Source organism: Salvia hispanica, chromosome 3, assembly GCF_023119035.1.
Source record: "Salvia hispanica cultivar TCC Black 2014 chromosome 3, UniMelb_Shisp_WGS_1.0, whole genome shotgun sequence".
Taxonomy (NCBI): domain Eukaryota; kingdom Viridiplantae; phylum Streptophyta; class Magnoliopsida; order Lamiales; family Lamiaceae; genus Salvia; species Salvia hispanica.
The window spans coordinates 30,951,523-30,978,196 of NC_062967.1; the positions used below are offsets into that span (position 1 = coordinate 30,951,523).

The 26,674-nt window shown below is 35.9% G+C and overlaps 4 protein-coding genes and 1 non-coding gene across 6 annotated transcripts; 4 read left to right on the top strand and 1 right to left on the bottom strand.

The window, feature by feature from the left end:
• The first annotated feature begins 232 nt into the window (after positions 1–232).
• Positions 233–5,803, top strand: LOC125216878. 2 transcript variants are annotated; one of them, XM_048118659.1, is made up of 10 exons: positions 233–517; positions 1,089–1,323; positions 1,506–1,592; positions 1,690–1,859; positions 2,370–2,512; positions 2,919–3,093; positions 3,168–3,762; positions 4,482–4,594; positions 5,196–5,439; positions 5,509–5,803. In XM_048118659.1, exons 1-10 carry the CDS (start codon positions 333–335, stop codon positions 5,731–5,733), a joined length of 2,172 nt encoding a protein of 723 aa, XP_047974616.1. In that variant the 5' UTR covers positions 233–332; the 3' UTR covers positions 5,734–5,803. The 2 variants fall into 2 exon arrangements, with proteins under 2 accessions (XP_047974616.1, XP_047974617.1); XM_048118660.1 differs by lacking the exon at positions 233–517 and adding an exon at positions 880–966.
• A 1,155-nt stretch (positions 5,804–6,958) lies between these two features.
• On the top strand, positions 6,959–9,475 carry LOC125211285 (pentatricopeptide repeat-containing protein At1g71460, chloroplastic). Its single transcript, XM_048111014.1, has 2 exons — positions 6,959–7,060; positions 7,185–9,475. The coding sequence occupies exon 2, from the start codon at positions 7,209–7,211 to the stop codon at positions 9,234–9,236; it is 2,028 nt and encodes a 675-aa protein (XP_047966971.1). The 5' UTR covers positions 6,959–7,060; positions 7,185–7,208; the 3' UTR covers positions 9,237–9,475.
• Positions 9,476–12,334: 2,859 nt separating this feature from the next.
• Positions 12,335–14,889, bottom strand: LOC125211940 (probable prefoldin subunit 5). The gene is made up of 4 exons (XM_048111910.1): positions 14,669–14,889; positions 14,491–14,594; positions 13,387–13,464; positions 12,335–12,561 (listed from the first exon to the last, which is right to left on the bottom strand). The coding sequence occupies exons 1-4, from the start codon at positions 14,847–14,849 to the stop codon at positions 12,478–12,480; spliced, it is 447 nt and encodes a 148-aa protein (XP_047967867.1). The 5' UTR covers positions 14,850–14,889; the 3' UTR covers positions 12,335–12,477.
• An 87-nt stretch (positions 14,890–14,976) lies between these two features.
• Positions 14,977–15,048, top strand: TRNAT-UGU. The gene has a single exon. It is a non-coding gene; the product is annotated as a tRNA-Thr (tRNA).
• Positions 15,049–19,899: 4,851 nt separating this feature from the next.
• Positions 19,900–25,678, top strand: LOC125209855 (myosin-1-like). The gene is made up of 15 exons (XM_048109434.1): positions 19,900–21,166; positions 21,976–22,077; positions 22,148–22,291; positions 22,383–22,533; positions 22,612–22,639; positions 22,851–23,016; positions 23,149–23,212; positions 23,329–23,342; positions 23,440–23,524; positions 23,593–23,657; positions 23,723–23,884; positions 23,969–24,098; positions 24,174–24,320; positions 24,465–24,532; positions 24,792–25,678. The coding sequence occupies exons 1-15, from the start codon at positions 20,819–20,821 to the stop codon at positions 25,443–25,445; spliced, it is 2,328 nt and encodes a 775-aa protein (XP_047965391.1). The 5' UTR covers positions 19,900–20,818; the 3' UTR covers positions 25,446–25,678.
• Positions 25,679–26,674: the final 996 nt, after the last annotated feature.

Below are 26,674 nucleotides of genomic sequence, written 5' to 3' on the forward strand. Positions count from 1 at the left end.
GTATTTAATACATCCATAGACCATAAGGTGTAATGGTTAATCTAGATAAATCTATTCGTATCTTCTTGTGATTTGCATCTTGTAACAGCAGTGACTACCTAATGCTAAGGATGTTTTTGTAAAATCACACCACAGTAGTAATTTGATTAATTGGGATTTGAATTCAAACACTTATAAAAACTATTTATAGCATAATATTCTTCATTTCTGCAATTGATAATCCCTACAAATTTATACGTGCAGTCGATCTCTCGCGGTATTGAATCGCCAAATTGAACTGAAAACCAGCAACCAAATCCTCAAAAACTCGGGGTTTTCCGATTTCGAGATCAATGGAGACGGAGAATGCAGAATCGGCGCCAAAGAACGACAGCCTCTGGATTTTGAAATCAATTTTCTCAAAGAAGACCAGCGGAGACGGCGGCGCCGACGCCGATTCGAAGAATCCGCCGAGCGACAATCCGCCGCTTCCTTTTCTCTCAGCTCACGCCAATTCCGTCGTCGCTCGTTGCTCTAAGTAATCAATTTTGCCAACTTTGTTTCTCACCGTTTTACGTCATTCTAATTCTGAAAACATGTTGTTGTGAAATGCTAGGTTTTGATTCGTTTTTTCACTTCCTGATTTGCTGGAGCTATAGATTTGGAATGTTGTTTATTTTAGGCGACAGCATACACACAAATTGAAGTAATTCCAACTTCCAGTTGTTTTTGAAATATCCAACTATTTATGTATGACTGCTCTCTATCTCTGGAAATGGAATAACAATGAACATGTGAACAGCATACTTTATAATCACTCGACCGTGTTATAATGACTCGTATGGCAGACATGTTGTTGGCATTATGTTAATGCTTGACAAGGATAACATTTTCTTTTAAGGAGAGTCTTACTTCACCTGCAAATTCCCTTCATTGAATGGAATTATGGACGAGAATTCCATGGTGCACGTTCAATATTGCCACTTGGTACATCAAAAATAATTTGATCTCTACTATTCGTTAGAAGACACTTCATTTGATTCCTCATGATGTGCCTGAATTATGTGTATATTAAGAATGATTTCTAACCCTTTATGAATTTCTTGTAGGATTCTCAGCATATCAACCAAAGAGTTACAGACCCTATTCGATGTAGAGCTACCTAATAATCTTAGGCAACCTCCATCCTACGCCAGGAACTTCCTCGAATTCTGCTCATTTAAAGCACTACATTTGGCCATCACAAGACCCAATTATTTAATTGACAAGGAATTTTGCCATCTGACATTTGACATGATGGTCGCATGGGAGGATCCTCATGTTGATAGTAACCTCATAGATAATGTATGACTGGAACTGATCTTTTTGCCAAAAATATTACGTCCATCACATGTTATAGTTTGCATATTTTTTGTACTAATGCAGTACTGTTTGGACTTCTCACAAGAGGATGGATGTGAAGCGAGTTCCTGCTTTACTGTCACTTCTCTTTCACTTTTAGTCTCCTGAATAACATGTTATTGCAGGAAACTGTTTCCTGCAGCAATCAGGATGTGGAGGGTGAAGATGGTTGGTCATTGTTCTATTCCAACTCAACCAAAATGGCTGTTCAGGTGGTTTTATCACTCAAAAGAGTTCAGTAATAAGTTTTACTTATATTGTTTCATATACCAGCATCGTTTATGTTAGTTATGTTATTGAAAACTGAAGGTTGATGACAAGAAAACTGTTGGGCCAGAGGCTTTTGCTCGGATAGCTCCTGCTTGTCCAGTTATTGCAGATGTAACCACTGTTCACAATCTTTTTGATGTTCTGACCAGTTCTTCAGGTCCCCGACTTCATTTTCTGATATACGACAAATACCTTCGAAGTCTTGAAAAGTATGCCGCATCACTTCCTTTAGCCAACTTCCTGCATGAACTCTGTATTTGCCTTTCCCTGATCTTTTAAAGAACTTTATTTATAGCAGATCTCAAGTAGTTGGTTAGTGTGTTTAACTCATAAGATGCATATAATCCCCGTATGCATCTTGCCTCAAAATTTGTGACAGAAAGACTATGAAACTAGCTTTAGTGATGTGTACATGCAGAATCCCTCAACTTGCCTTTATGATAGAGGCTGATTGAATACTTAAGAAGCAAAAATAAAGATGCAAAAAACTGTTTGTGTTTCATGCAGGCTGATAGACTTGTAGTTTCATGTTCATTTTAAGCAGAATATTGATAATTTTATCCAAGTTGCGTTTTCTAAAATAAAAATTACAGTATGGTGCTTCTGGGCTTTACTGGATAAATAGGTAGAATTTCGATGGAAGCATAGAAGCTGAAAATTAGAGAGGTTGCTGGTTATGCATGGTATGGAAATCTTAGTGACTCCTACTTGTGGTGCAGGGTTGCAAAGTCCGCACAAAATGCATTGGGACCACAGATCATTGCCTCTCTTGCACTTGCTGATGATGAAGTTATTGTAGATATTGATGGCACGGTTCCTACACAACCAGTTTTGCAGCATATTGGGATGTCTGCATGGCCAGGTTAGCTGCAATATCACTTTTGGAGCTGATTTAGTTGGTCAACACCATTAAGGCCCTTTGCAACTGCCTAAGTTTCTCTGTAATATCTGAATGGATCACTTCAGGAAATAAAATTTTTCCCTCAGACACAACAAGTATATTCTTTCCTTAATTACTCTGCATTGTTTTAGTATTTTCTATTGTATTTCCTCTAGTACATCTTAACATGATTATACTTACTAAATAATGAATAGCTGAATATATCAACTTTGAAAAGTATGTAATTGTTAGACGGTTAACGGTTTCACAATTTCAAAGGTTTGAGCTATGATTTATGTTGTGTATAATGATTTGATTTACTCTAGTTTTGATCTTTCAAATGTTCATTTTTTATTATTTTATTATCAATCTTGTTTGATCATTTCAGGGCGGTTGACATTGACAAACTATGCTCTCTACTTTGAGCCTGGTGTTGGTTTATATGACAATGCTGTAAAATATGATCTAGCAACTGACACAAAACAAGTTGTAAAGCCTGAATTAACTGGACCCTTGGGTGCTCGTCTTTTTGATAAAGCTGTTATGTACAAGTCAACAACCATGTATGTCTCTACCTCATTTATACATGCAATCTCAAATAATTATCTTGTGAGTCTTGACTCTAGTTTTGGTATAGGGCAGAGCCCGTCTATCTGGAATTCCCTGAATTCAAAGGTTGCTCGAGGAGAGACTACTGGCTGGATATATGTCTGGAGATTTTGCGTGCCCACAGGTTCAATAGGAAATATCATCTAAAAGGAAACCAACAATCAGAAGTGCATGCTCGGGCAATTCTTGGAATTTTCCGGTTTCATGCAGTTAGAGAGGCCTTCCGTGTCTCATCGTCCAATTACAAGACTTTGTTATCTTTTAACTTGGCTGAAAGTCTTCCAGGTGGAGATATGATAATGGAAACTCTGGCGAGTCAAATGGCCCTCATAAACCCTAGTGCTGGTCAACAAGAGGTTTCTATTTCTCCAAATGCAAATAGGCGGCCCATATTCCCTGTTGCTTTTCTTACGCTTATTAGACTAAAAATTATTTCTCCGAAAGAGGGAGAAGTAAATGTAGAAGCAACATATCCCGCTGGAAATCTTCATGTTGGTGAAGCAAATCCTCTAGAAGCTGTTGTGAAGCAGTTGGAACAGAACACTGGAAAGGCTGAAGCTGCTCAAGCAACTGTTGATCAAGTGAAAGTTGAAGGAATCGATACCAATGTAGCAGTGATGAAGGTTCCCTTATTACAATATTACACGCTTTGCCAGTTGCACTTTTTATTACTTAATTCTTTTTTCTTCATGCAAGTTTACACATATAAGTGAAGCTTTCTATTCTTTTTGGCAGATATATAATCTGTATGATGCTATAAGCTATAAATTGTGTATTTTAAATCGATGGTGCTTCCTTGATTGGCTAATTAATTGCTTTCCTAAGTTAACTTGGTCTTCTAGACTATTAAAATCTGGTACTTTCTATTTCTACTTTATCCGAAAGGTACTGAGTAAGAAGTCTTATTGTCGTAATATAGTATCTACTTCCCATTACGATTATATTGAAAGCTGTGTTTCCAATTTAGATGGAACGCTGTTAGTTAATTTTCCTGAAATGTTTTTTTTTTTGTGGCAGAGAAGTTATATTAAGTTTTAGCCGCATAATATGTGAACTATGGAAAGTTTACCCCCCCCCCCCAAAATAAATGCAGCCTGAATTCCACCCATTTGTTACTGCTTATATGTATGACTAATGATAGAGTTCACAAAGGAAAATTTAACAGTGATTATTTTGCATATCATGAGAATATGAGATCATATTTCCTCTTACTTGGAAAATGCCAGCATTAGGTGTTTACACATGATATGACTTGCTTTGGTCATTAATGTGAATAATGTTCTTGGGTAACATATATCTTGTTCCTAGCTTTTCTCCTGATAAGATGCATGTTTGTCTGTAGGAGTTGCTTTTCCCGGTTATTCAGATGTATAGCCAGATTGAGCGTTTGGCTTCCTGGAACAATCCCTACAAGTCAGTGATGTTCATCGCAATATTTAGCTATTTGATAGTTGGGTAAGAACCGATATCATATCTTTCTTACACTGCTGCACTACTCATTCTGTGAACACTTCGAGCTACAAGCTGTCAAAAATGTTTGATTTGCTAAAACTCCTATCACATATCGCACAGGCTACAATTAAAGCCTTATTAACTCGGCTTAACTTTTACCAACTGATCAGTTATCAGCATGTATGCTTGCACCTTGCATGGTCTTGTTTAAACTCTTTTTTCAATGGTTTAAGGTCTCAGGAGTATTCTTCCAATAATCTTGCACATTTTTGCTCAGTTCTTTTAAAATATATTTTTGCACCTAAATGCCGGCTTTAAGAAGACATTGTCCATACTTTCAAGCAAGATATGAGAAAAATGCTCTCCAAAATTCTATATTTAGCCACTCTGTTGACCACCTACGATGTTTATATTGGTAATCAGTCGATAGGAGATGGATGTTTGCTGTTCCCCAACAATTCTTTTTGTCCAGAGCCCCCTGAGGGAACTTTTTGTGTAGCATCTGAAAAAGGGGGTTGGACCAAATTTACATTATCATCCATTTATGTAGCATTGTAATGAGGCAAGTTGTATCAAGTATCTAAAGGCACACTACAACTTTCAGGGGTTGGGCCAAGTATCTAGTACCATCTGTTTTCGTATTTTTGGCACTCATGATGCTCTGGCGCAAGTACGTTTGGAAAAGAAGACAAGTGGAGGCATTCAAAATTGTACCTCCCCCTAGCAAGAATCCAGTGGAGCAGCTGATAATGTTACAAGAAGCAGTAACCCAACTCGAGTCGCTCATCCAAAGTGTCAACATCGCTCTTCTCAAAATACGAGCACTCCTCTTTGCTGTCGCACCACAGGTATCACCTTACTGGTTGATGATTTGACCCTTGCATTTGTTTGTGATATATAGTTGTGGTGATTGGCAGGCGACGGATAAGCTGACTGTGTTGTTGTTTGCAATGGCTATGGGGCTTGTATTTGTGCCAGTGAGATATGTGATATTGATGTGTTTTCTCGAGGTTTTCACGAGATATATGCCGTTGCGAAGGGCAGGTACCGAGCGAGGGATGAGACGGTTGAAGGAATGGTGGATCAGAATACCAGCTGCTCCTGTGCAGATTGTCAAGCCAGATGACAAAAAGAGGAAATAATCACAGCATTTTGCTATCATGTAAATATTTTTTTGACTTGAGTTTTAGAGAGGCAGCTTTTACAATTATATCCAGACTTCATATCTAAATTGTAGTATGAATTGTCTGAAGTGGTAAAAATGTTGAAGAACTGTTTCCAAAAACACTAACAAACTGAGACCTTAAAAGTTAAAACTATACTACTTGTTCCTCTCATACTATCGTAATTCATTTTCGATTCGACTCAATGGCTCTGGTATAATTTCCATAGTATATGATATATTTAGGACATTTCTAATAATATCAAAGTCATGTTCGTATTTTAGCATTTTGTATTTATGAGATTTCAGCCCAATTAGATTAGAAAGACGACATTAGACCTTTCGTTTATAACTACTGGTTATAGTAGAAATGAATCGAAACTCCTAACAGCTGATCGGCCAAAATAGCAAATCAAAGCTTCTAGATGTGAATGAACCGAAATAGCAATCCAAGACTCCTAATCACAAACGTACTGAAATGACAGACCGAGACTCCTTATCAGATTGAAATCACAAACCGAATACAGACCGAGCCACCTTATCAGATTGAAATCACAAACCGAGATGGACCGAAATAGCAAACCAAAACTCCTAAATTTGTTAGTCAATTGCAGCAAATTCGATTAAGAAAAAGTAAAACCAATTACGAAAAAGATGAATAAAAGTAATTTTAATGTGAATGAAAGAAACAAAAACCTATGAAAAAATTGAGCCCCAATGCTACATAATTAGTGCAAAGAATCAATCAACTCAGCTCCTTTATAATCTTTTTACTGCGGCCGTTTTCCGCCTCACCGCTCTTCCTCTTCTTCTTCGCCGGAGAATCTCCATCGGTCTTGGAGTGCGACTGGAGCAGGCGGTTGAAGGCGTCGGAGGTTCGCTCCAAATAGATGGAAACTGCAGGCGAGGAGCCGTTCTCCACGGCGGAGAATCGGGAGACGAGCTTCGCCGCTCGAGACAGAGGGATAGGTTTTGTCGACAGCACACGCGCCGATATCTTCATCTCCGGCGCCGGCTAGGTTTTGTTGATTTTAGTTTTTAGGGCTTTGATTTGGGGTGGAATATACGGCGACAAGAAAATAAGAAGAAAATTTGTTTATATACTACTTTTTTACACGAAGGTGGATAAGTTTACCCTTTTTAGTTTTTACAACATCAACTTCTTCAAAGTAAGACAATAACGACACATACTTTTTTTTTTTTTTTATCAAATAATGAAAATTGAGTTATCTTCTTCCTAATTCCTCATGACTGACCACTCACCAAAGCCGCCGCCGTCAGACCACCCCACCTTCATGTAAATTCTGGTCAGCAAACCCTTCAATTCTCTACACAATTCCACCATTTTTCGTTGCATATAACCTGCTCGATAAAATGCCTCAATGGTTTGCACCTTTATAAATAAAGACTGGATTTTTACTCTTTTTGCAGATGAATTGCTGAAGAAGAAGATCAATGGAGGGGCTGAGCAGCTGCAACCTCACCTCCAAACCTCACCCTTTTCATCAAATCCCTTTAAAAAACGTTTCTTTCAAAACCAAAGCATCACCATCACCATCACCGGTTTTCCTTCGAAAGAAATCGAAAAACTCCAATAGAAAGAGCCCATCATCCCAAAGCTTTGTACCACTCCACAGCAAAAACCCCCATGTCGTTTACCGAGACATCCAAAAGCTTGCAAAAGAGGACAAGCTTGAGCAAGCCCTCAGCGTGTTGGACTACATGGACCGCCGCGGCATCCCCACCAACGCCACGACGTTCTCCGCCCTCATCGCCGCGTGCCTGAGGGCGAAGTCGATAGAGGCAGCAAGACGAGTGCATACGCACATTAGGATAAACGGCCTCGAAGGGAATGAATTCTTGCAGACGAGGCTGGTTCACATGTATGCAGGCTGTGGCTCGATTGAGGATGCGAAGAAGGTGTTTGGCGATATGCGCGTTTCCAGCATTTATCCCTGGAACGCGCTGCTTAGGGGTAGCGTGGTGTTGGGGAGGCGTAATCATCGCGAAGTGTTGGGTTCGTTCAATGAAATGCGCACTGCTGGCGTGACGATGAATGCGTATAGCTTCTCTTGCTTGATCAAGAGCTTAGGAGGGAATCGGGCGCTTCGCCAAGGATTGAAGACACATGGATTGTTGATCAAGAATGGATTTTTGGGGGATGTTATAGTTAGGACTAGCTTGATTGATATGTATTTCAAGTGTGGCAAGGTTAAGCTCGCGTGTAGCGTGTTTGAGGAGGTCGAGGAGAGGGATGTCGTGATGTGGGGAGCGATGATAGCGGGTTTCGCTCATAATAAGTTGCAAAGAGAGGCATTGGTGTACACTAGGTGGATGGTGGAGGAGGGGATTGCAGTGAACTCTGTTATATTGACTAGCATTCTTTCGGTGATAGGAGAAGTGTCTGCTCGAAAAATCGGAAAGGAGGTTCACGCGTACGTGGTTAAGACCAAGGATTACTCGAACCTCCCGTTTATTCAGTCCGGACTGATTGATATGTATTGTAAGTGTGGAGATATGGTTTCGGGAAGAAAGGTGTTTTATGGAACAGCGGAGAGAAGCATCGTTTCATGGACTGCTCTTCTATCAGGTTACGTTGCGAATGGGAGGCTCGAGCAGGCGCTGAGATCCGTTATCTGGATGCAACAAGAAGGGTTCAAACCTGATCTTGTCACAATCGCTACAGTTCTTCCGGTTTGTGGAAAACTGAGGGCGTTGAAGCAAGGGAAGGAAATCCACTCTTACGCGATCAAGAATGGATTCGGGCGAGGAGTTTCAGTAGCGACGTCTCTGATGATGATGTACTCCAAGTGTGGCGTTTTAGACTATTGCTTAAGGGTGTTTGATAACATGGAGAGGAAGAATGTGATCGCGTGGACTGCCATGATCGAAAGCTACATAGAATGCCAACGCCTGCATGAGGCAATTGACATCTTTCGAGCAATGCAGTTATCCGAGCACAGGCCGGACTCAGTCACGATAGCGAGAGTGATGAGTGTCTGTAGCCAGCTCAAGGCTCAAAAACACGGAAAGGAGGTCCACGGGCACGCTGTGAAGAAGGACTTTGCCTCTGTCCCTCGTGTTTCTGCTGAAATTGTTCGTATGTACGGGAGCTGGGGAGCCATTGACATGGCTAAGTCGGCTTTTGAGGCCATTCGTATTAAAGGGCCGATAACTTGGACTGCCATCATTGAGGCTTATGGATGCAGTGGTCACTGTGATGAAGCTATACATGCCTTTGACAAGATGGTATCAGATGGTTTTTCGCCCAACGAGTTCACCTTCAAAGCGGTCCTACATGCCTGCGAGCAGGGTGGTTTTGCTGATGATGCAACGAGAATCTTTACTTTGATGACTCAGAGATACAAAATCGCAGCATCTGAGGAGCACTACAGTAGCATCATTGGCCTTCTGAGCCGTGTAGGCCGGACAGAGGAGGCTGAGAAGTTCGAAAAACTGAGTTCAGTCCTTGCTTTTGGCTAAAAATTAATGATGAACACGCACGTCCTTTGTTCGTTTAGCGCAAATTTTAAACATTCAACGGCCTTATTTTTGTGTAAATTTTCATAGCCATTTTTTTTTCTTTTCTAGTATGAATGCTGAGGAGAAATGCTTGGATTGATATGAGAATGAGTTGTGTGATCTGCCAAATTTGTTGAAGGCGGATGTTGTAATTTAAAGGGCATACATTAATCAAATTGTGAATTTTATTCTCTCCTCAATTTTTAATCATTGAAATGTCTATCCAACTTATCAAACGATGAATCATGTTTAAGGTGTTATTATATTGATTCGCGCTCTCGAGCTGAGTTTTTCATTGGTGTTAAAGGGTTTGCTCACGTCCTTGCTTGTAGTTCATTTATGGGTCACGTTGAACATTCATCTGAAATAAATCCAAAATTTAAGTTGCTTGTTTTGTCGTAGTGGCTCGTTTAACGTTCTTACATCCGGTTATTCAAGGGTCTTTATCAAGTTTCTTCTTTATTTTCAACAACGTGCTTGGCTAAATCATGGTAATTAAACAAAAATGAAAAAAAAAAAAGAAATTTAAAAAGCATGGTAAATTAATGTACAAAGCTTCTAATTCCTAATGCCAACACTCAATTAAGAAAGGTTGCACATGTGATATAATGCTTCCTTTGATTAGATTAAGCCTAACACGACAAAAACAAATAATTTCAAGTAGTATGACATAAGTTGTGAGGCTGAAACCGATCCAACGGCTGAGACAGATGAAGATGATAATCATAAATATGAAGAGCACAAGAAAACAACAATATTCATTTATAGAAGCTCTAAAATCCTCTTCGTGCCGGCACCAGACCCCGATTCCCCCTTAAATTTTGATGGGTATTAGAGCATGTACATGTTAATTATTTGATAAAATTACAAAATATAATAAAATCGAATAAAATAATTGTGCTTTTCATGTTTATAAATTCTGTATGCCTCAATACCTCTTAATTTAATTGCTACTTGGATTTGGACTTAATCTAATTTGGATACAACTTATTAAGATAGATTTGCAATGTAGAATGACATATAAATGAGAATGATATCTTAGTTAAAAAAATAAAAAATGAGACAATTCTTCAGCGATCTGAAGATATGACTATTTCCTGAAAGTAGTTACTCACTCTGTCTATCATTAGTAGTCTCATTTCTTAAAAGCACAAATTTTAAGAAATGTTAAGAAAAGTGAGTGAAAAAAAGTTAGTGGAATATGAATTTCACTTGTATATAGTATTGGTTTAAAATAAAATGTGAGATCTTATTACCATTTACCGTAAAAAGAAACTGGGACTCCTATTCGTGGATGGACTAAAATGAAAAAACAAGACTCCTATTCGCGGACAAATGGAGTATCATCTTGTGTGTCGTAAAAATTGTACAAACATTATATGTAAAATTAAATATTTTCATACTATATTTTTTTTAAAAAATATCAGCCCCGGCTTATTTAAATTTCTGGTTCCGCCACTGGTCAGCGTGTATGAAAGATGTTTATTGACACTTGAGTTGGGACGGTATACACATGACTCAATCAACTTTGTTGCTTCAGATAGATTACTTTGTTTTCTATTTTTTCTGCTTTTTAATTATTTATTTCATTCTTCTATTCACATTTATGGATATTATTAGTGTTGTACTCTTATTTTTCTATTAGTTCTATTCTATTTGTTAAATAATTTTTTTATCTTTCCCTCATAAATCTAATTCAACTTGTTAAAGTAATTACTAGTTTGATAAAATAATGAGAAAGGGCAGTTTTAGTAGAGGAGCGTCGTTTTTCTCTAAGAAAACATTTTAATGAAAGACCCACACATATTTATAATATTTTAAATATAAAAGAATATAGGACTAGGAGTAAGTCAAATTTAAACTAACTAAATCAAACCAAAGCCTAACAACTTATAGAAATAAACAAAAAGAATAATAGAGAACTAAACTGGAGAAAATTAGATGAGGAAGGCTATGATCACATATTAGAAATTGCCTTTGGCACATATGTCAGTTAATAATGAAATTCCTACAATAGTGAAACGGATTTCTTTAAATCCATAAATCACTTAGGAAAACACAATATGTAGAATGTGTTGTTTGTGAAATGAGATTAGCTTGTGCTGCATTTTTACAGCCATTTTTTCTTGGAGTCAATTTAATTATTAGATATTATTGTTGCTATATCGATGAACTTAATTATTAGATATTATGGTTGCTATATCGATGAACGTAGAGTAAGTGAAAAAAAGTTGCTAACATAAATTTTGACTGTATTATGACTCAAAATAGTTGTAACGATCCTCCGAATATAATTGAAACAAATATTTACAAGTTTGGTGTATTTAGGAGTAGCTAATAATGTCAATTTTATTTTTTTTACCCTACTATTCTTTATATATTATACTCCAAATCGTTTACAAAATAATGTCTCAACTATTTAAAGTGTAGTTTTTATTCACCATTTTGGATAAGTTTACCCTTTTTACAACATGAACTTCTACAAAGTAAGACAATATATATAAAAAAAATATATCATGAAGTAACAATGGCACATACTTTATCATTTTTTATTTAAATCTCATAATCAAGTATTGAGAATCGAGTTCTTTTGCCTGTAGTTCTTTTATGGGTCACGTTCATTGGTGTGGTGTTTAAAGGGTTTGTTCACGTCCTTGCATGTAGTTCAGTTATGGACCACGTTCAAGTTGGGTGAACATTCATATGAAATAAATCCAAAAACTAGTTTGCTTGTTCTATCGTAGTGGCTCATTTAACGTTCTTGCACATGATTATTCATGGATCTACTTCAAAGAAGACACTTTTTATAGAGTTTCTTCTTTATTTTAAGCAACAAAAAAAAGAGATTCAAAAGCATGGTAAATTAATGTACAAAACATAGAAAGTTAAAGCATGTTAATGTGGTTCTAAGTCCTAATACCTAGACTCAATTATAAAAGCTTGCACATGTGATGTTACACCAATATAAAGCTTCCTTTCATATATCTCAACATGACAAAAATAACTAATTTCAAGTAGCATATCGAGACAGACATGATCTCAATCGTGAAACAGGCAAAAGAGAAACTCGAGAAGATCTCATATATCAAGGGCACAACAAACGACTTCGATTACAAAACAACAATATTCATTTATAAAATCCTCTTCGTGCCAATACAAATGCAAATATAGCAAGTACTAAGATGTTAAAATTAAAACACAATTACTGTGAGGGGGCCAACTGCTTCAACTTTGCTTGTAAAATTGCTCCTGCTTCATCTGCTATACTCCTCTTTTTGGCAGTCACCTGCATTTCATTTCAGTTATATGACCAGACATCGATTGCATTGGAAATTGTTCGAAAATAACAGTATATGGTAACAGGCTCATATTGTTCTAATAATTAAACATGTCTACAGCTTAACACTATATTTTGCAGCTTTAGCTTTGTTTTGATATTTGTCTAAGAGCATTACATCTCTATGTAAATATACAACATTCATGAATGAAATCGGCATTGTGGGAGTGCTAACAAGAGGATAATTGTTAGCACAAGCATAAGAGACAATATTCTTCAAATTTCAAAAAGTGGCACTTTCCCCATAAGTTTTCAGTCAGAAATATTCTACACTTGATAATGATTCACCCAATGGAAATCATGATAATTTCTGTGTCACTAACAGGTGCTTCAATTATGTAGATTTGTAGGTCTCTGATATAACCTAATGGCTGATTTCAAGAAAATTAATTATAGGCCTGCTTCTAATTTACCGACTAATCTTTAGGTTTCAAGTCAAGATAATGTCCTTAAGGTGAGATTCCATGTGTAAGATGTACACTGCACTAGCTTTTCTTCTCCTAAATTTCTTATGAATGTACAATAATTGCACGTCGACTACTCAAAATGCGGAAGCGAGAGAAGTTGCTACTTCAAAATATTTGGAAAAAATTGCACCTCGAGGTCAAGTAAAGACAAATGGAGGACACAATATTACGAGTGTGTTCCAACTTCCAACCACAAACCTTGAGTAAGTTTTCAATTCCAAGGCCGGGGATAAATAAATCAGAAAGTCACATAATAGATGGAGTATTATTAGCATCCAAAAAATGAGGTGAGTTTCAGAACACATACCTCAAGAAGTTGGTCATAATTCGACTTCAGCAAAGCAATTTTTCGCTCGCAATAATCTTTGCCTTCTACCATAGTTTTCTGCGTAGATTGAAACATCAGCACACTTAGGACTTCAATCAACATATCATTAAAATTAAAGACGGATCAGCCACTAAAATTATTACTAGTCAGGGATTTGTCTTAAGAAATATGCAAGGCCAGATGATATCAAATAGTACAAACTACAAACTGGTAAGCAAATCGACAGAGCAGTGGGAGGGACTAGAGACCACTACTTCTTGAATCAAACATAAGGATCTAGACCAACTTCACAAAATCGTAGCTATAAAGATCGTCATCTTATAATTTTTTGTAAGTGATAGCATTAGTAGTGGGTTAACCTATGTGACTTTTGGAAGTAATTTAAGCCTTTCAAAAGTACAAAATGAGACTCAATGAGTATATGACCATCACAACCCATGGATTTCCGAGAACAATACAGCACACTACGAAGCCTGGTGCCGTAGATTCATGCTTTCACCATTTGCCTAAACATGATGGATCCGTGGATGAGAAAAAAAGGTGTATATTAAAATAGGTTAAGAATATAAACCAAAAGAAGCAGCATCTCTGACTTTATAAGTAAAAGACAATGCATCATCAAGAGTTTACACAATAATCTCAAGTTCTCAACAAGTTGCTATATGCCACCCCTTTCTACCCTCACTATAAGATGTGTATACTCAAAACTGAGCCAGTGTCACCCAAAAGGCCGCATTGCCTTCATGCCGTTAAATCCCCATGAAGTTCGTTGACCATTCCCAACGGCTAACAACTTACATTTCACACATGTATCATACATATAGAACTAGACTACTAAGTTCGAATCTCCAGCTATAAACACACAAAAGCCCTTTCCTCACAAACCTTTTCTATACAAAACATTCACATATATCATAAAAAAGTCTCATAAATTCACCAAACCAACAAAAGTTTCAAGAGATCCGCCACTACAAAAACCTCGCCGTACTAGCTAATTAAACAACTCCGAAACAAAAATTAGGGCTCCAAACACAATCCTAATCTCAGAAAACAAAAAAAACCATAAACAACGGTGCATCAGACCTCAATGAAGTAACCGGTGCCGACGTCCACCAAAACCTTCTCCGCATCATCCAGCTTCCCCGGCACGTAAAGCGACGCCGTCAACGGCACCAGCATCTTCTTCCCTGGCGCAAAAACAGTAAAATAAAACATCAGACTGTCAAAATCCACATTCACTACGAATAGTAGATCCACCAACCTCGGGGGCGGACGGAGAGGTCGTGGAGGGCGGCGGAGGCGATCTCGAGGCGGGAATTGGCGGAGCGGAGGTTGTTCAGACTGTCCTGGAGTAGATTCACCTCCATATCGACCTGCTCCTTCAATCCCCTCAGATGCTCCACGCTCATCTTCTCCAGCTCCATCCGCGGTGTCGCCGCCATTTTTTCTCGCCGCTACGAATTGAATTGAATTTCTTCTCCTCCGTCAATTCCACACAATTAAATATAAGGAGTAATATTATTAATTAATTCTGTTAAATATAATTATAAGAAATTAAGAAAATAAGCTGCCCCTATAGCTCAGTGGTAGAGCGTCAGTCTTGTAAACTGAAGGTCTGTAGTTCGATCCTGCATGGGGGCATTATTTAAATTCGTCTTTTTCATATTAATCACTACTATTATTTTCCTTTTTTAAGCTATATGCTTTTTGTTTTTTTCTTTTATTTTTAAACTAAATTTCATTTCTATTCACCATACATATATACTCTTTTTTGCATTATTTAAATTCGTCTTTTTCATATTAATTACTACTCCATTATTTTCCTTTTTTAACTATATGCTTTTGTTTTTCACGACTAAAGTTTCTTTACTACTCCTCTCTTATTTATTTTTAAACTTTATTGGTGATGAAAGGTCATTTTTAGTGCTCATATTTTCTAGTCTTGAAGATTAAATTTTAAAGGTAAAATAAATCGAATTATATTATATCACCAATCAAAAAAAGGTGATATGCATAGGACCCAAACTTAAACTTTATTCTTTTTCTTTCATATGTAACAATGTCACAGATGTCTCTCTTCCTTTTTTTAAAATTTTCCAAAATTTCCTAATCTAAAACAAGCCATGTTATGCTGAAATGATTTTGTATCCAAATATCATGGGATATTTTTATTTTTTTTTTTTCCTTTTGTATTTTCCCGTTCCTTCTTTAAATCATTTAATTCTCTTTATCTGAAAAAACCATGTTAGTGGAATGATTATGTGTCCAAATATTTTATTCAATTAGATGCTTTTTTACATTATTTTAAAAAAATTACTACTGTACATTTTAACTATTATATCTATCAAATACGGAGTACTAGTTTTGAATTTTTTTATTACACATTCAATACTCTAGACTACACTTTCCTTTGAATTAGTACTCCATTAGATTTTAAAATAGCTACTGACCAATTTAACTAATAGCGTTGTCACACACTCAATAAACAAGAAAATAAAAATAAGACTAAATTTTGATAGATAAATGATAAATCAAAATTTTAAATAAAACAAAATAAATTTTATGGATGAATGGATATTAAATTATTAATCAATGTGTACATTCACCATTACAATTATTGTGATTGACAAATGATAAATGACAAATGCAAACATTAAATAACAGAAGCTTCAGAAGTGAGAATTAATCAATCATGATTGGACGAATGACCCACCAATTTCAACACTTTTCTACAATCGATATACTATACGTACCATCTAATCCAACCAATTACTAGGAATAATTTAATAACAAAGTTACATACTGATTTAGTTATTTTGTATAATCAATACTAGTATATATCTAGAAAAGTCCGTGAATAAAAAACGAGCCACGATCGATTCATATTTGTTTATACAAATATATAGATTTCACATCATAATATTCAAAATGAGAATATCAATATTTTGCATGGTTTATTCAAATTGTTAGATTTTATTTGTGAAGAAAATAATTAATTAGCACGCATTGGATGTATAATTACATCTACAATATGTTTCACCATTGTACAATTTATCACCTCTACATTGAATACCCTTAAGCCTTCGTTCACTAATAAAATAGTAGCAAATTGGTTGGCATGATTGGGCTGATCCCAATGAGCAATCAGTTGTAAGATCAAGTGTGCAATGCTCTCCAAAATCACCTGTAAATTTATTTTTATTATCTCACAAATATTTAAAATTTAGGGGCGTGATCAATGGTTAATTTTCTTAAGTTGCTAACTCATCAACACAACGTATTAAAAATGTCAACACATGATTTTGTTGAATTTCAATATAATGTGTTGACATTTTTAATACACTGCATTGATGAGTTAGCAACTTAAATAATTAGCAATATAACCTCAAAATTTATCCCACATATTACATAATAATCACAAATATTAGGTTTGTTATGACTAGATCACAAGTGTAGTTATAAAGGAAAGGTGAGCAACCAGATTTGGTAAAAATCATAACATTGTTCTCTAAAGTCATGCAACCAAATTCGGTAGAACAACAAAATGAGATGAAGATTAATGTAGTCATGCTAATAGCAACAATGACATTTCAATTAAAATACCGCCCCACCTGGTGGCCTGTAATTGCATCATCCGCCATAAGCCACCATGTGGGGCGATACTCAATTGAAATGTCATGGTTCCTATTAGTGTGACAGCATTAACGTTCATCTCAATTCATTGTTATAGATGGCTGCATGACTTTGGAGAGCAATATTAATTTTTATGGGGAAAAAAACACATTAACAATGACAAAACAAAGATGGTATGTAAGCGCCACCCACAACACAAATGTTCATACTAAAACTATCTATTTCTAATTTCTTAAGACAACACCAAACAACATAATAAACCCAACAACAATATAAAAAATGTAACAACAACATCTGACTACAAAACACATACGATGAAACCTGTTGATTTAATTGAAGTAGTTGTGATTTACTAGTATCTAACTTAATTTAATTTTCGGTTATTAAATTGACACAGTAATTATTTTCGTGTAAAAAATTAAATCAAAGATGGATATACCTGGCACGAGAGAAAGAAGGATGATTCCAACCATAATATAATTAAAAATCTTCATTTTATTAGTTTATTTTTATTTTTTTGAACTAGTGGTGTATATAGATTTTATAGATGTAGTTAATGGCGAATTAATGGCTTGTGACATTAAATTTCAGCAATTTCCCAATCTATGTCTAAATATGTAAAATATACATAACAAAAATATTCACTAATTTTGATATTTTATACATTTGATGTTTTATTTAGTATATGACCCTACAGCTTTTGTTTGACCGTGTGATATATAAGATTAAATTCACATTTATTTAGAAAATAAGAAATACTCCACATAACAAGACGAAATTGGTTCTCAGCATTTTTAGATTATTAATAAAATATAGAAATTGGATTGTCGTATTGAATAATACAGTATGTTCTAATTAAAGAAAGACTACACTACACAAAGGATAAAAATAGAAAATTAATTTCTGTGGTTTAATATTACTACCATTTACATGTATAATTTTGTTCTAGACCAGTCACACATTTAACTAATTAGTTACGCATATGTAAAATAAAATCATAAAACTAATTAAGCTAGATATACTTTAATACTCCTTAGGGCGTTGTCTACTTTTCTAATGTTGACAAAATTTTGAAACATTTGGGAAAGGAAACATTAAGTTTTGATATAAGTATTTATTAATTCAAGACCAGCATTCCCTATTATTGCCAAAAATATTTCGCATGCTAAAAAGTTTAAATATTTTTAATTTATTTTTAAATTCATTTCTTATAAGCTTCCGTTTAAGATGCATATTAATTTTCTAGAATAAGTAGTAAGAAGGAGCACATTTTTAAAATATAAACGTTACTCCCGTTTGTGTAGACAACAATTAATTAGCCAGTTTCATGTAGGGCAGTGATAAACTGATAAATGTATATAAATTGTACAATAAATTGAACTTTTTTGATACATTTCTTAATTCCAGTCTACAGATTTACTTGAAAATAAATCTGTGATTGAAATTTGAATTTAACGGACTCACATACTCGATGTTATTTGGTTCGACTAGTAATTAATATTTTTATCACAAAACAACCATTGAAATCGATTTGCAACAAATTACAAATTGAAAAGTGAAACTCCCCTATTTGGTAGTACTAATATATATAAGGAGTGTATAAATATAGATTTCAAGGTAATATTATATGGTACCGACGATAGACACTTACAAAATTAATTAATAGCTTGATAGCAGATAAGAATAATCCAATATAAAATTGTTCTATTCTGTGTCACACTTTAATATTCTGACACGAGAGCGAAAATACAAGGGATGTTTTCTATTTATTCGGCATTTTCTGAAATCTACATTTTTAAGGACGAAAATCAATTTAATGGATAATTCATTATATCATGTAGTATTCGACAATTAAGGCAGTAACTACAGTTAATTATCAATAAATATGGAGAGACGGTGGAGAGATTCAGACTTACGTTTCATCCATTTTGAATATAAGCCGTCAGATTACTCATCAACGGTCACCATTCGTTGCACGTGGAGGAATTTTCTGTTCAAGATTTCAATAATTAAATTAGTAAATAGTGGAAATATAATTGATAACAAAATAAAAGTTAGAAAAAAGAGGATTATTGTGTTTTGTGAGTACATTAGAATATAGGTGGATAATGTAAGTTTATGAATATAATATACGGAGTAAATAATACTAATAATCCAAAAAAGAGCATTAGTAAGAATATGAATATGAACAAGTAGTTTCAATGTGAAAGTCTATATAAAAATACAGAGTGTAGTTTCAATGTGAAAATCGATATAAAAATGTTCAATATGTTTATAGAATTATAGTCACAAATTGACGATTCTAATTAGTGATCCCCCACAAGTTAAAAAATTGGCCGTTTCGATAATGCGAGTATTGAAAATGGAAATGCCGTGATTAAATATGTGATAATTCTGATCCTAAATTGAAATTATATAATTAATGGCGAATTTTTGAAAAACAATGAAGATTATAATTTGTACAGCATAAAAATGTTAGACAAATCCTGAAGAAGCTCCTAATAGCGGACGAAGGAAGTAATAGATTAAAACTATGGTGTTTAACTCTTCGATGAAAACGTGAATTTATGAATTTTCAACTATCATATCATATGGAGTACTAAAAGAAAATCTCTATAGTGAATAAAATACTTAATGATGTTTTCCAATTGATTTTGAACATTACAGAATATTAAAATATGACAAAATGTAATGATTTTTTATGACATTTATAGCAAAATTGCTTAAAATTAAGAAACTTTAAATCCTAATTTTGCCTCCACAAATAAAAAGAGAAAACGGTGGCTTCATAAAAAAAAAGTATATTTTGAAATTTTGTTCATATTTTTGGTGGCCAAAAATTCGAAAAATCATCTTGGAAGCCATAGCCACACAGCACAAAAACCCCACTTTCAAATTCAATAGACATAGCCATGGATTTCATACAAATATAATACACATAACACTCCCCTTTCAAAGCGTCCATCAACAAAGCACCAAAAGAGAAAAAAAGAGGAATTAATCAAAGCAAAAAGCCACTTCTGCCATCTGCTTTTATGCTTTCTCCTCTTCCATATCTTGAAAATTTAACCTCCCAATTTGAAAAATCCAATCTTTTATTATATTGCTTTCTGTAACGCGTGTATTTACTGCACGCAATTTGATTTCAAATTGCCTCCATTTTCATTTGTTTTAACTTCGCTGGTCAAAATTTGCTGTCATTTTCACGACAACTGATCGATCGGGGGAGGGCCTGCAAGGAAAGACCCAATTGTGTGACAAGATAAAGTGCTTCAAGATTTGGGTTGGGTTGCTTTTCCTTTTTTCCATTTCCCTCTGTTTTTTCTTGCTTTTGTGAGGGTTAAGATCTGTTTCGAGCTGGAGACTTCAGTTTGTAGGATCCCATTTATTTGAGGGATTTTTTGTATTGAGTGTTTTTCTGCTGGGTGGAATTGGGATCTTTTTTGCCCAATTTCTTGGAGTGGCTTTGAAGCTATAGGGGTTTTTAGGTTCACAATTGGGGAAGTGGGGTTCAAGATTCGTAGGTTTTGACATGGTGAGTGGCGTGACTGGTTATTGAAGGGTCACTAATGGTGCTGTTGTTCGGTAATCGTATGGTCCCCTCCATTAAGTTGGGCAGCTAAGTCGGTGGGGTCTGTGGAGTTAAAGTAGGATTTCACTTTTGTAGAACAAAAAGGGTGGAAAAAGCTCCCCTTTTGATCCAATTATAGGGGTGTTGATTGCGGTTCATTGAATTGGAGGAGAGGGGCAAAGGACCCTCTTTGAGTCTCTGAGTGTAATGTCGCCGGTTAATAATACGCGTTCCTATCAATCGATCAAGTCGTTGCCCGTTGATTTTAAGTATGCGGGTGATGAAGGTGTTGATAGGATGATGTTGCCTGAAACTATTTCGGAGAATGCTGAAGAATTGAGGGATTCCTCGGAGGGGGCAGCTAATGGTAGGGGTCATGTTGGTTCAGATAGTGATGAATCTCCCTATGGTAGTTTGAATGTGCCAGCCAAAGATGGGGCTCCTTTGGCTGATGATAGTGATGATCATAAGGATCCAAGTACTCCTGTGCCGTTGGTTAAACGATCATATGCTGATTCGAAGTGGAGTGACACCACCCCGTATGCGTCGAAGAAGGTGCTTTTGGAGTATTACTTTTGTTATTTTTGTTGGGATGATCTCTGTTGCATATCATGAAATGGATGATCTTTGTGAAGCTATATTAAGTTTTTTGCTTTTGCTTGTTTTCTCATACTATATTATTTTATTAGATTCCGTTCCAAGTCTATTTTTGGTCTAACTGAGTCGTGTTTTCTATTGCTATGCTGAAATGGAAATACAAGATTTCCTATTGCTTAATCAAAGCTCGGAGACAGTAACAAAGGCATTATCGAATCAAATATTATTAGACACATGAAGGGTTATAATCAGAGGGTTTTGATAGAATGACTGTGAGCAGCATTTCTAGAGCATGAATTCGTATTTTCACTTTATGATTGAGAAATAGCTTATTATTTATGGCGTTCCATGTATAAATGCCAAATGATCCTATGCTTATGTGATATGATCAAACCTGCTGAAGAAGATAAACCTTTTTTAATTTTCTAATGTTCCCGAAAAACCTATTTTATTGACATAGCAAATGAACGCTAAAGCGTGCCTTGCCATCCAGGTGAGACCGAAGAGGACAAATCCCAAGAAACTGTTTATGTCAAGAGGATTTCAAATTACATTCCTTGACGCATTTATTCTTTCTGTTTCTATGTGGAACTCTGTTTTCTCATATCTGCTTAAGGATTATGCTCTTAAGTTACCAAAATGGTCGCAGCAATTTAATGGTAGAAACTGCTGATACTATTACTTTATGTCGGAAAGAGCTTTATATGAAAATCCCACTTGTCATTTTTATGCTGGTATCGTCTTTGACTTGTGAGTTTATTTTACAGAAAATCCAGTCGTGGGTTCAGCTTCCTGATGGTAATTGGGAGCTGGGAACAGTTATTCAGACTACTGGTAACAATTCAGTGATAACATTGCCCGAGGGAAAAGTGAGCAATATATTTTTTTTATTATCTTGAGTGTTACCTTGTGTTCTACGTTAACAATTTTCTTGTCTAGGTACTGCAAGTGAGTTCAGAAACTCCTATACCGGCAAATCCTGATATTCTTGATGGTGTAGATGACCTCATGCAATTGAGTTACCTAAACGAACCTTCAGTATTGTACAATCTCCAATACAGATATGATCGAGATTTGATCTATGTAAGTTTGTGTGTTAGTGTTGATTTTCACGAGATTCCCTTGTTTTCTAGCTCTAGTGAACACTTCCTTCTCATTTTCTGGTTTATTTCAGACTAAAGCGGGCCCAGTACTGGTGGCAGTTAATCCCTTTAAAAAAGTCTTGCTATATGGAAATGATTATATTGAAGCTTACAAGCGCAAAACTTTGGACAGCCCTCATGTATATGCTATCACGGACACAGCTATGCGTGAAATGATCCGAGGTAATTACATTCTAGAAAGCCAAGCAATAATTTTCTCAAAGTAATTTAACTCAACAATTTGGTTTTTCCTTTCTGCAGATGAAGTAAACCAATCTATCATTATAAGGTTAGTGGAAAATACATGAATTTCTTAGTTTTTTTTTCGATAGTCAATGTTGCACGTGCAATTTCGATGCCTTTCATCGATTAGTAGCTAACTTTATTTTGCAGAATATTGGTTTGTTATTGATATTATTTTTCAATAACTGGTGTACTTAAATATCCATGATATTATAGTATTTGACAAGTTTGGTTCTATCCATCTCTTTTTTATTTAGTGGGGAAAGTGGAGCTGGAAAGACAGAAACTGCAAAGATAGCAATGCAATATTTGGCTGCTCTGGGAGGTGGTAGTGGTATCGAGTATGAGATATTAAAGACGAATCCTATTCTGGAAGCTTTTGGTAATGCCAAGACATTAAGAAATGACAACTCAAGTCGATTTGTAAGTTGCTTATTTTGCCATCCTCTCTTTCTTGGTTTGTTAGCATGAAATTAAGTGGTTCAACTGATAATTGGTGCATGAATACCCAATAATTTGCTGCTTGTAAGTTCAAGTAATCAAGAGTATCTGCAGGGAAAGCTGATCGAAATCCACTTCAGTGAAACTGGAAAAATATCGGGTGCCAAGATTCAAACTTGTAAGATTACTTCTTCCATTTTTTTTATAAAATTAATGTTGCAGAATTTTAGAGAGCCTTCTTAATTTATTTCCTTTTTTGTTGCTCCATCAAATGCGGTTCCTTGTTCCATGCAGTTTTACTAGAGAAGGTAATTACTAATCTAGTTTCAGCTTTTCTATTAGATATTTTGCTCTGGTATATAGTTACATATTCAGAAAACTCAGATAGATTGTTTTGGCAAACAGTCAAGAGTTGTTCAATGTTCGGAGGGAGAAAGATCATATCATATATTTTATCAACTTTGTGCCGGGGCTTCACCTAGCCTAAGAGGTAAGTTTACCAATATTCTTGTTTATGGTTTTGAATCTTTTCAACCTTTCTCCAGGAATACATTCAAGATGGCATTGACTGGGCAAAAGTTGATTTTGAAGACAATCAGGATTGCCTTAATTTGTTTGAGAAGGTCTGATACTCAAACTCTAGCATTCTGTTCCGGTGTTGGTTATATTACTCGCATCTTTCTTTTAGGTGGATGTATATTTCACTGTTATCAGGTACGGTTTTCTTCTATTAGATCACGTAGCGTCTCAGGACCCGCTTAGTGTTTCCGTAGCAATTCTTCATCAGTTCAACATTCTCCCTGAGATGTACCAAGTTGGATACACAAAATTGTTTTTCCGAACTGGACAGGTTCGAATATTTACAGAACTTTCTGTTTTATTCGAACACCTCTTGCTTGAGCAGTTAGTCAGTCTGTGTTTTAAATTAATGCAGATTGGGGTCCTTGAAGATACAAGAAATCGCACTCTCCATGGGATATTGCGTGTCCAAAGTTGCTTTAGAGGCCATAAGGCTCGATGCCTGCTGAGGGATTTTAGGAGAGGGATTGTTACCCTACAGTCATGTATGTCATTGTGGATATGTGTTAACTTTCTTTAACCTTATAGACTGGTGTTTGACGGGGAACCTCTCGATGCAGTTATCCGTGGAGAAAAGGTTAGGAAGGTGTACGCAGGCATACTCCGAAGGCATAGGGCCGCCATATCCATCCAAAAGAATGCCAGAGCTAGGATTTTAAGGAAAAAGTTCAACAGAGTTAGGGAGGCAGCTACCTCGATGCAATCAGGTAATCACCATCTGCGTAATCCAAGCAACGACAACAAATTTAGTCAACTAGTTTTGGCAAATTCTGAACTTTATGCTTTATTTTTGTGATCTATGGGCAATCTTGCAAGGTTTTTACATTCCCCCCTTTTTTGCTGGTTTCTAGTTATTCGTGGCTGGTTGGTCCGAAGATGCTCGGGAGACATAGGATTGCTGCAATTTGGAGGAAGAAAGGTACTCAGATTTTGGATAAATATTGATATGTATATTAAATTACTCCTCCGTCCCAAGTTAATTGAAGCGTCTTTTTTGGCACGAGATTTAAGAAAGTGACGTTTAGATAGTTGAGTTAGCAAAGGAGTGAGAATAAAGTATAGATTAAAAGAGTTGAATTTTGCAAAAAGGGGAAATGACTCATTTAGCTTGGGACGTCCCGAAAAAAATACCAATCGATAACATGTTGGTGATGTGTTGACTTTAATTTGTGGATCAGGGTAATGAGCCAGAAGAAGTGCTGGTAAAATCGTCGTTCCTTGCGGAATTGCAACGCCGTGTTCTCCGAGCTGAGGCCTCTCTAAGAGAGAAAGAAGAGGAGAACGACATCCTTCACCAACGGCTGCAGCAGTACGAGAATCGTTGGTCCGAATACGAGCTAAAAATGAAGTCTATGGAGGAGGTGTGGCAGAAGCAGATGAGATCACTGCAGTCGAGCCTCTCCATTGCAAAGAAGAGCCTCGCCTTCGACGATTCCCAGAGAAACTCGGACGCCTCTGTAAATGGAGCCGAAGAAAGTAGCTGGGACACCGGCAACAATTTGAGGATCCAAGAAAACGGGGTTAGACCAACGACCGCTGGGTTAAGCGTCATTGGCCGGCTGGCTGAGGAGTTTGAGCAGAGGAGCCAAGTATTTGGAGATGACGCCAAGTTCTTGGTGGAAGTGAAGTCCGGCCAGACTGAGGCGAGCTTGGACCCGGATCACGAGCTTCGGAGGCTGAAGGCGATGTTCGAAGCTTGGAAGAAGGACTACGGGTCGAGATTGAGGGAGACGAAGGTGATACTTAACAAGCTCGGGGGCGAAGAGGGTAGTTCGGCTGATAAGGCGAGGAAGAAGTGGTGGGGGAGGCGAAACAGCACGCGGATGGGTTGACGTTTTACGAGGAGAGGCGCGTCGACGTCTACGATGACGGAAGAGGTAGCTACAGGTGTATAGTTATGGTTTACTTGGCTGAAGGAAATATTTGGAATTGCATATCTTTGTTAAGTTCGTGCAACTCAAAAGAGTGAAAGTTTCTTATTAATTCCTGATATTAGTCTTTGTAAAGGGTCTTCTTTTTTGGGGTTTTTGTGGAGAAGAAAAGGTTTGATTTTTGGTGTTTTTCAGTGATTGTATTATAATTTGTTGCTATACATGTTAAAATGCAGTGTGAATGTATTAGTTTGGGTATCAAAATGAATAGATAAGAAAGTGATAGGTTTAAAAGCAAGATACCAATACTCTATTATGCCATATTCTTCTGATTCTCAATATGCAATCTAATAATATTTCTAAAATAATAAAACAAGTTGCACTTATATCACAATTAGTTGATGGAATTTTTCTTGCAAAATTGCAATTAATGCCACAATCAATTGATGAAAATTGTCTTATAAAAAAGACGAAAAATGTTTAGAGTACATATCATATTCTTTGATTTTAAAGTTAAATTTAATAATCCCTTTCAAAAAAACAAGTTGCTAGGTATATCATAATTAATTGAATTTTTTTACATAAAATATCAATTCATAACAAAAAATTTAGACAATAACTACATTCCTCAGGGTCGCAACACAAGCCATTCAAGAGTTGCGTTGTGGAGAGGCGGAGTACTCTCTCCGTCCCGTAATAGGAGTCCTATTTAGTTATGACACGGGTTTAAGAAATGTAAAGAAAAGTGAGTTGAATAAGTTAGTGAAATATGAGTTTCACTCATATATATTTTTATAATAAAATGTAAGTGTAATAAGTTGGTGGAATGTGAGATCTACTTACATTATATTTTTATAATAAAATGTGAGTGTAATAAGTTGGTGGAATGTGATGTCTATTTACATAAAAGTGAAATAAAACTTTTATTATAGGAGGAATCGAAATAGCAGAACAAGACTCTTAATCTGTAACAAAATGAGTAGTACTTGCCGTATTCTCTTGATTCCAAAGCTGCAACTTAATCACATCTGTCGAAAATTAAATGATCAATTGATGAAAATTCTTAAAAAATAGTACTACCATCATTTGTCAAAAAAAAAGTTTAGATAATTACGTCATTAGCAACCCAAGTGTAAGCGACGTGGCTCGAGCCAACTCGAGGATAAGCATTCAGCATCAATGGCCAACCA